Here is a 10,405-nt window from a genome sequence, read left to right on the forward strand (position 1 = left end):
TCATATATTTTCTTAACTAATATGCAACATGAATGCCAAACATTAAATCCTTTATTTTGTATCTATTATTTTGTATACCTAGCTGCAAGGACCCCGGGATGAATTATGTGCAGTTCATATTTATTATTCTCCTTTTGAATTTAGCTAGATTAATTCACTAACATATCCATAACCATAATATTTTAACTAACGTGAAATAATCTAAAATAATATGATCCGAAAAAGGAACTAAACCAAAAGAAAGGAAGAAAGGGTCAAAGTTCAACATAGCCACTGCATGCCCTGCGTTCGACGACAATGGCTAAGCATCATCCAGATTTGATCTTTTGTAGAAAACAAGCCGGTGTTGGTAAGCTGTTCGTTTTATTTTTACCGAATATGATTGTATTACTACTAACTACTTGTCAGCAATGATCCGTGCTGTGAATGGGTTATTGCTGTGCTCAAGCCTTTTGTCGATAGGGGCTAGCTAGCTAAGCTAGTACAGTAACCAACATGCTAGTAGGAGCAGTTAGCAAATGTTGTTCATTCATTTAGCTAGTTAACGTTACCATAACTTGCTTCTTCGTCAACCCTTTGGCATGCCTTCTAACGTTATATTTAGCTATATTCAAGCGAAATTGACTCAACTTTATTGATTGCATAACGTTACTCGCGTAGCCAGCTTCATGAAATAATTATTTGTTGGCTAATTTACTGTACAATCATTTTCAGTAACTGATTTCTGTTTACTTTTCAGCTATTGGAAGATTGTGCGAGAAATGTAAGTTTCAATATAATGTTTACAACTTTGCATTCATGTCTGTCTCAAATAGGGTCATGTCTTGGGGGTTGTTAAGGGCCGCGACGCTCGGTTTGAACATGAATACATCGCTTGCGGTACGGGTTTTGAAAGCGTAAGGGCTTTATCTTTCACATTGGCAATAAATAAAAGGTTTAATAGATACATTTTTATAGGGTTAGGGTACCCAAGCGGACACATTTCCATGTTACAGCGCTTGTTTAAGGAAAGCAGATTGAAGACGGTGCACTACCAGTGCTAATTAACGTTAGCTATCTGCCTCACCGAACACCTGTGTAAATGGAAGACGGGCGCCACAAACGTTTTGTCACCGAAAAAGACTACGGCCGTCTTAAAACAGTGTGTATTTTGCATTTGTGAAATTATTTTGATTTGATATGAAAGTAGAGGGGTTTTTGTTTCTAGAGCTGTATCGCAATTGAGAATCGATTCACGTTTAGATTGAGAGTGAGTATTTGGCTGGTTTGGCTTCCAGAGCCAATTCGCCCTTTAAACAGAACATATAAGGTCCTTTCACTAAAGAGTAACGTCAGGCTCATTTAGTCAAATATTGTGCTAAATTAAAACCTTTAAATACATGGCGCCACAAACGTTTTGTCACCGAAAAAGACTACGGCCGTCTTAAAACAGTGTGTATTTTGCATTTGTGAAATTATTTTGATTTGATATGAAAGTAGAGGGGTTTTTGTTTCTAGAGCCGTATCGCAATTGAGAATCGATTCACGTTTAGATTGAGAGTGAGTATTTGGCTGGTTTGGCTTCCAGAGCCAATTCGCCCTTTAAACAGAACATATAAGGCCCTTTCACTAAAGAGTAACGTCAGGCTCATTTAGTCAAATATTGTGCTAAATTAAAACCTTTAAATACATGGTTGGCCGAAGTGGTCAGAAGGTGACTTTTTGGACCTGATTGCCAATGCATTCAGGAGATACAGGTGCTCAAAGTTGACCCCATTTTACATACCCTACCTAGCTACAGTTTGTTACGCAAGATATGTGACAACTATGTTTCCATACTCGAGGATACAGTTTAGCTGATACAAAACATCGCCATAGATTTTTAAACTAACCTGTTCCTGGCAATACTTTCTTCGTTCTCAAATCGAGAAAGGTTAAATGTCCAGTTGCAGGTGGTTCTACAAAAACCAGAGAACTCAGGAAAATATTAAATCATGTTTTGTACTGCGCGAGGAGGTTCCTCGCCATCTTAATAAGCTTCTAACTTATAGCCTATGTCACTTGTGCAATATGCAAGCACCTGTGCTCCGCTGGCCTCTCCTCTCCATGCACCTCTACTCCGCTGGCCTCTACCGCTCATTAGCCCTTCGGAGTCCCATGCAGGAATAGCTAGACTAGAATAGCTTGCTGGAAATTTTTTTGTTTGTTGCATTTCTTATACCAATACACTATTCGAAGAGGGGCGCAAGCTCTTTGTTGCTGAATGTTAAATACAGCAGCCCAATTGAACTCCCTGGTAGATTGAAAGAAGCGTGAACGCGGTAGGGTATAGCAGTTTATTTATTCAGACCCATAACCATTTGATATTTGTCGAGAAGTGAAAGCCTTCTGCATCTAAATCTAGTCCTATATTATATTAGGACAACTTATTTAATTTAACTGTTGAAAGCGAGGAAGGAATAATAGCGAGAGAAACAGGTGGGAGGCTAATAACATTTGGAAATATTATGGAAGGTACAGTGTATGTATGTATGTATGTATGTAAATAAATAAGAGTCAGCCTACTAGTTATACAAAGAGGCCCTATTATTTCAAAATCAAATTCGCTAGCCTATACTTATAACTTTGTAGGCCGCATGTGCTACACCATAATCACATGTTCTCTTCTGCTTTATCATGGTTTAAACAATGTGTGTAATTCCAGACCATATAAATCAGGAAAGTACAATTCGGTAATGTAACGACCCTGGGTTTATAAGCACGGAAATCGACTCTGCCGCACGAGTATGCTTTTGCACAAAGTCGATAGCGCGCCGGACCTCGGGCTCGAAGGTTGAGGGTTCGAGACCTGCTCCCTGCTAACAGCCTTACAGTAATAGGTTTCACTCTCAAAGATTTGCCTGCTGGAGCTAGTTTAATTTCTTTACCCAAGAGCACCTATAGCTAGCAACATCTATGGGAGTTAATGGTTTTTCTGTCGTGTGTAATGTGCCGATATCAAAAATGTATGTATTGGATAATGGCACAATCATTTGGGCTTGGGTTCATAAAATGTATTTTATATATGGCGGATCAGGTAGCACCAGGTTTGAATTTTCATGCCGCTTAACGCTCTAATCAAATCCAGACATTTATATGCTTTTGAATAACACTTCTGGCTTTGGCGGGAAATACCGGGTTACCCACAATCAGTGAAAGCGTTACAATGTTTATCTCTCAATACGTATGAAGTTTAGTCTAGTGCTGTATGTTACAGTAGCGGTGTGTGGGTAAAATCACCGGAGAGGCCAATTTCTTCCCCCCCCCCCCATTTGCTCTATAACCTGTTAGTTCATGTGTCTTGACACCGGGCTATATAGGCCTAAGGCTGAGACATTAACAATAAAAAGACAGTGGCAGAATAAATTAAACCACACATTTGCTTCATTACAAAACCGGTGAGCAACATCTGTCCGGTGAAGTCCACAAAACATATTGCATGTAACAACAATTACATGACCGACAGCATGGTCAAGCAAGGTAATGTTTACAACATTTTTAGATGACAAAACAACCTCTGCTATTCCAGCACCATTTCAACTTCATCTAATATCACCTATACATAGTCTAATATAGTGATAACAAAAACTATTTAGTCCAATCAACGTAAGCTAAATATGATGTGCTGTCCATGGTACTGATTTCTGTGTGTGTGCAAGTACTTGTAGAGAAACGCCAATACCATCCGCTTTCATTTTGCCTAAATGGTCTATGACTCTGTCATATAGTACATGCTTTTATTTTTTGTTGTCCTGGGCTACCTTGCTAAAATACTTGATTTGCTAGCCTAACTTCCTTTTAATGGGCAATGATGCGCCAGGCAAGCTAGTTAACATTAGCCTACTACATCTAGCTACATGTTGAACTTCCATCCTCTCAGGCCAGGGGCACAATGCATGAATGTATGGTTGGATCAGAATAGCTTTTGTAATCACTGGACGGTATGGAGAATTAAGTAAAGCCACAAGTCCAAGTCCCGTTCTCCATCCATGGCTAATTTAGCAATGGGACGATTTTTTTAGCTAGCTTGCCACCGGAGAACAACAATACAATGAGATGCATTTTTTTTTTTTTAATGGGTCAATAATTACGTTTGGCTTGTGATGTTGATTGGTCTGAAGCCAAATTCAAACTGGCTTCCCTTTGTTTGTTTTTTTGGTGCGCCAGGACTATTCACAGCTGAGCTCACTCGGTTTAGCTCAATACTGACTGGCTATTATTTTAGTTTTTTGGGGGGGGCAACTACTCGCTGGCTTCCCCTGTGTTCAATGCTATGGGCGGTAACAATGTCATACTCTTTCTGACCATACAGCATCAAATCAAATTTATTTATATAGCCCTTCGTACATCAGCTGATATCTCAAAGTGCTGTACAGAAACCCAGCCTAAAACCCCAAACAGCAAGCAATGCAGGTGTAGAAGCATGGTGGCTAGGAAAAACTCCCCAGAAAGGCCAAAACCTAGGAAGAAACCTGGAGAGGAACCAGGCTATGAGGGGTGGCCAGTCCTCTTCTGGCTGTGCCGGGTGGAGATTATAACAGAACATGGCCCAAATGTTCATAAATGACCAGCATGGTCAAATAATGATAATCACAGTAGTTGTCAAGGGTGCAGCAAGTCAGCACCTCAGGAGTAAATGTCAGTTGGCTTTTCATAGCCGATCATTCAGAGTATCTCTACCGCTCCTGCTGTCTCTAGAGAATTGAAAACAGCAGGTCTGGGACATGTAGCACGTCCGGTGAGCAGGTCAGGGTTCCATAACCGCAGGCAGAACAGTTGAAACTGGAGCAGCAGCACGGCCAGGTGGACTGGGGACAGCAAGAAGTCATCATGCCAGGTAGTCCTGAGGCATGGTCCTAGGGCTCAGGTCCTCCGAGAGAAAGAAACAGGGAATTAGAGGGAGCATACTTAAATTCACACAGGACACCGGATAAGACCGGAGAAGTACTCCAGATATAACAAACTGACCCTAGCCCCCTGACACAAACTACTGCAGCATAAATACAGGAGGGGTAAGGAGACACTGTGGCCCCATCCGAAGATACCTCCTAGGGACGTCATGAAAGAGCACCAGTAACTCAGCCCCTGTAATAGGGTTAGAGGCAGAGAATCCCAATGGAGAGAGGGGAACCAGCAAGGGCGGTTCGTTGCTCCAGAGCCTTTCCGTTCACCTTCACACTCCTGGGCCAGACTACACTCAATCATATGACCCACTGATGAGATGAGTCTTCAGTAAAGACTTAAAGGTTGAGACAGAGTCTGCGTCTCTCACATGGGTAGGCAGACCATTCCATAAAAATGGAGCTCTATAGGAGATAGCCCTGCCTCCAGCTATTTGCTTAGAAATTCTAGGGTCAATTAGGAGGCCTGCGTCTTGTGACCGTAGCGTATGTGTAGATATGTACGGCAGGACCAAATCAGAAAGATAGGTAGGAGCAAGCTCATGTAATGCTTTGCAGGTTAGCAGTAAAACCTTGAAATCAGCCCTTGGCTGAACAGGAAGCCAGTGTAGGGAGGCTAGCAATGGAATAATATGATCAAATGTTTCGGTTCTTGTCAGGATTCTAGAAGAAAAAGAAACGCACACCTATTTAGGCGAGGTGCTGGCTAGCGGAGTAGAAAACTTGAAAATAAAAGAGAGCCGCACAATCTCGGAGCTCAGATGCAAAAATGTAATTACCAACGTTTCGACAGCCAAGCTGTCTTCATCAGGGTATAATCACAAACACTGCGGGATGACTTGTTTTATATAGTGTCAAAAGGCACATGCGTCTGTAATCATGGCCAAGAGTGGCCTAATATCATTGGTTAATTATCAAATATGGCATACAAAGAACAGCATACAAACAACAAATGGATACCATACGATCATAAATTAATTTCCGACTACACAAGGTTACAAACAATTACAATGGCAAAGTCACAATAATCACAAGAATGGCTTCAGATCAAAGTCTACATTGAGACCGAAGGGAGCAAGCGTCTTCAAATGAAAGATCCAGACAGTCTCTCGTTTTAACATTAAATTAGCAAGGTCACCCCCTCTCCTATGGAGGGTGACATGTTCGATGCCAATATAACGCAGACGAAATCGTGTGGCCTGCAAGAAGTGGGCCGCAACTGGGTAAGTCAAGTTTTTACACCTAATGGTGCTACGATGCTCTGAGATACGTACTTTTAATTCGCGCTTTGTTTTACCCACATCATTTTTACCACAATGACAAGTTATAAGATCAATAACTGTGGAGCACGTAATAACACCTTTGATTGGGATCGATTTCCCTGTTTGTGGGTGTTTGAAGGATCTACATTTATAAGTGCCATTGCATTGAGCACAGCCATTACATTTGTAATTTCCATCCAGTAGGGGCGCATATATTTATATATATATATTATATATATATATATATACACACACACACACTACCGTTCAAAAGTTTGGGATCACTTAGAAATGTCCTTGTTTTTGAAAGAAAAGCAGCTTTTTGTCCATTTAAAATAACATCAATTGATAAGAAATACATTTGCCCATCTTAATCTTTTATTTTTATTGGCCAGTCTTCGATATGGCTTTGTCTTTGCACTCTGCCTAGAAGGCTAGCATCCCGGAGTCGCCTTCACTGTTGACGTTGAGACGTTTTTGCGGGTACTATTTAATGAAGCTGCCAGTTGAGGACTTTTGAGGCGTCTGTTTCTCAAACTAAGCACTGTAATGTACTTGTCCTCCTGCTTAGTTGTGCACCGGGGCCTCCCACTCTTTCTATTCTGGTTAAAGACAGTTTGCGCTGTTCTGTGATGGTGGAAGTACTACACAGCGTTGTACGAGATCTTCAGTTTCTTGGCAATTTCTCGCATGGAATAGCCTTCATTTCTTAGAACAAGAATCGACTGACAAGTTTCAGGAGACAGTTCTTTGTTTCTGTTAATTTGGAGCCTGTAATCGAACCCACAAATGCTGATGCTCCAGATACTCAACTAGTCTAAAGAAGGCCAGTTTTATTGCTTCTTTAATCAGCACAACAGTTTTCAGCTGTCCTAACATAATTGCAAATGGGTTTTCTAAAGATCAATTAGCCTTTTAAAATGATAAACTTGGATTAGCTAACACAACGTGCCATTGGAACACAGGAGTGATGGTTGCTGATAATGGGGCTCTGCACCTATATGTAGATATTCCATGGAAAATCTGTTTCCAGCTACAATATACATTTACAATGTCTACACTGTATTTTGATCAATTTGATGTTTTATTTTATTGAAAAAGTTGATTTTCTTTCAAAAACAAAGCCCTTTCTATGTGACCCCAAACGTTTGAACGGTTATATATTTCAACTTTGATGGCTTTGTTTATGTGCATGGCTCAGTTCAAAATTGTATAACACACTCATCCCTCTCTCCCCACTCTCCCAGGCGATGGAAAGTGTGTGATCTGTGATTCGTATGTGAGGCCGTGCACTCTGGTGCGCATCTGTGACGAATGCAACTACGGGTCGTACCAGGGGCGCTGTGTCATCTGTGGAGGTCCCGGGGTGTCTGATGCTTACTACTGCAAGGAGTGCACCATCCAGGAGAAAGATGTAGGTGTCCTACCCTCTCACCCCTTTCTCCCACTCTGATTGTAAAAGGAGTAGGAAGGTCTGCACACTGAATGCTCCTGTATAGTTAATATAATCTACATTGGAATAAACTATATGGGATAATTCAACAGTGTGCAGCACGTACTACTTTAACTAGCTCAACCTAATATTTATTTATTTCTTAGTTCCAGTCTTTTACTTTTAGATTTGTTAGATACTACTTCACTGTTGGAGCTAGGAACACAAGCATTTCGCTACGCGCGCAATAACATCTGCTAAATATGTGTATGTGACCAATGAAATGTAATTTTATTTCTACTCCTTTCACAACATTTAATAGATGTCTAAGCAGGAAATTGAAATGAAAGTGGTTCTATAATTTAGAGTAATTTTCAGCAATCCAGTTTATACCCATTGTCTCACGTCAGATAGCGCAACGATTCTGTCGGTTGAGGATCGCATATGAGTAATATCACCTGTTAGAAGACAATTGTGTACCATTTTTATTTTATATATATTTTTATTTTATTATTTTACCAGGTAAGTCAGTTAAGAACAAATTCTTATTTTCAATGACGGCCTAGGAACAGTGGGTTAACTGCCTGTTCAGGGGCAGAACGACAGATTTGTACCTTGTCAGCTCGGGGATTTGAACTTGCAACCTTTCAGTTACGAGTCCAACGCTCTAACCACTAGGCTACCCTGCCGCCCCATAAATATTAGAGGAAAGGAGAAAGCATTTCCCATGGAAAGATGATAAAGATTCCTGTCTGTCAAAGTGGTCTTGCTTTCTAAAAGTGTTGCACAGGTTTACAGGCACCAAAACGTCATGATGCCAACATTTTAGAACACCCTAGTACCGTTTCATATGGTACTAGCGACTTTTTCTGTCAGACCGATCTAAAGAACCTGCACCTGCTATACAATGTTTATAAAGTCAGTTGAATTTAAGCAACAGCCACTAGTCTATTGTATGCAGGTTCAATAATATCCATTTCACTTTCATTCACATATCAGTTGTAGCCGCATACCTACTAGCCCTCACTCATCTGCTTCTCCACGTCCGCTATTCACACACAGCTATTCCTGTCTGTTTTTTCTTTCTTCATTTTCCCCCCACAAATATTATTTATTTGCGATGGCTAGTGGAGATTCAGACCCTGATGAGTCTTCTGTTATTAGATTTGTACATTTTGTTCAATTGGAGCAGTGAGCAATGTTGGTACATTGTATAATTTCATTTCCCAAGTGGGCGCAGTGGTCTAAGACACTGCATCTCAGTGCTAGAGGTGTACCAACAGCCAACTTGGTTCGAATCCAGACTTTATCACAACCGGCCGTGATTGGGAGTCCCATAGGGCGGTGCACAATTGGCCCAGCGTCGTCCGAGTTTGGCCGGTGTAGACCGCCATTGTAAATAATAACTGACTTGCCGAGTTAAATAAAATGAAACTTTTTTTTCTTTTTTTTTCACCCCTCTACCAATAACTGCCCTTTGAGGGAAAATGTCCCTCCATGGTCTTTGTGGTTGAATGTATTTTTGAAATTCACTCTTGGACTGAGGGACCTTACAGATCATTGTGTGTGTGTGTGGGGGGGGTACAGAGATGAGGTAGTCATTAAAAAGTCATGTAACTATTATTGCACAGTGCGAGTCCATGAAACTTATGGGATTTGTTAAGTACATTTTTACTCCTGAACTCATTTAGGCTTGCCATGAAAAAGAGGTTGAATACTTATTGACTCAAGACATTTCAGCTTTATTTTGTATTAATTTGTAAACATAAAAAATAACATAATTCCACTTTGTCATCACTGGCCAACACACCATACTGTCAATCTCAATTTCACTAAATGTTTAATTCAGGCTGTAATGCAACAAAATGTGGAAAAAGTCTAGGGGTGTGAATACTTTCTGGGCTCAGAACATGTTCGGCTTGTCATAAAACCTTCCCAATATGTACTACCCGTTAAGCTAATTTTTTTCACACTGAGGTGTCTTGGTTTCTATACTGCCTCTGGTTTATACCTGCACTAACCGTTTGATACTCTCTCTACACTCCTTGGTTTGACCCTACAGCGAGATGGATGCCCCAAGATTGTGAACCTGGGCAGCTCAAAAACGGACCTGTTTTATGAACGGAAGAAGTATGGCTTCAAGAAGAGGTGAAGACAGGACAGTCCAACATGCTTTGCTTCAGTTTTGTTTTTACTTTTCTTTTTGTAAACATGTTTTGACAATACAATAAAGCTTTCTTTTATATTACTGCAATGTATGTATTTCCCTTTTAGTTATAGGAGTAATGATCTCGTGTTCACACTTCTGAATTGAGCGTTAGACATTAAAATTCTAATTTGATATCATGAACTAGAACTGGGGAATGTCCAGCAGGAAGGGTTAACTAAAAACTCTCATCACCTGACTCAACAGTGGATTTAAGCTCGCTCTCCTGATTTGAGGTGTGATTCAGTGTTCCATCCCCACTTGCAAATCTAATCAACACCTCTACATTGAAATTAGATAAGTGTTGTGGATGCACGAATGTTTGCTGTATTCACAATTGGCTACAGCCCCTAACACACATCCATTGTTGGTCTTAGCCACGTCCTCTTTTCATTTCTTCCTCTATACCTCCCCCACCAGATGGAATCTTTTCAGTTTCTCAGAGTGGCTTATGCAACACCAGGGGTGTATTCACAACGAACCAAACGAAACTGAGGGACCTACCTGAATTTGTCCAATAAACTCATTTTTGGTGCAAAAGGTTCTGTTTGAGTAAACCATTGCTATTGCAAAAGGTTGTGAACTG

General features: G+C 40.6%; 1 protein-coding gene across 1 annotated transcript; it reads left to right on the forward strand.

Moving 5' to 3' along the window:
- Nucleotides 1-242: 242 nt before the first annotated feature.
- Nucleotides 243-9,861, forward strand: LOC135523710 (PHD finger-like domain-containing protein 5A). The gene is made up of 4 exons (XM_064950551.1): nucleotides 243-349; nucleotides 740-763; nucleotides 7,429-7,595; nucleotides 9,676-9,861. Exons 1-4 carry the CDS (start codon nucleotides 298-300, stop codon nucleotides 9,763-9,765), a joined length of 333 nt encoding a protein of 110 aa, XP_064806623.1. The 5' UTR covers nucleotides 243-297; the 3' UTR covers nucleotides 9,766-9,861.
- Nucleotides 9,862-10,405: the final 544 nt, after the last annotated feature.

Source organism: Oncorhynchus masou, chromosome 31 (genome assembly GCF_036934945.1).
Source record: "Oncorhynchus masou masou isolate Uvic2021 chromosome 31, UVic_Omas_1.1, whole genome shotgun sequence".
In the NCBI taxonomy this organism is placed as follows: Eukaryota; Metazoa; Chordata; class Actinopteri; order Salmoniformes; family Salmonidae; genus Oncorhynchus; species Oncorhynchus masou.

Coding starts and splice junctions, on each gene's coding strand:
- LOC135523710 (XM_064950551.1), top strand. CDS start 298: ATGGCTAAGCATCATCCAGATTTGATCTTTTGTAGAAAACAAGCCGGT. Junction 764..7,428: donor TGGAAGATTGTGCGAGAAAT/GTAAGTTTCAAT, acceptor CCACTCTCCCAG/GCGATGGAAAGTGTGTGATC. Junction 7,596..9,675: donor GCACCATCCAGGAGAAAGAT/GTAGGTGTCCTA, acceptor TTGACCCTACAG/CGAGATGGATGCCCCAAGAT.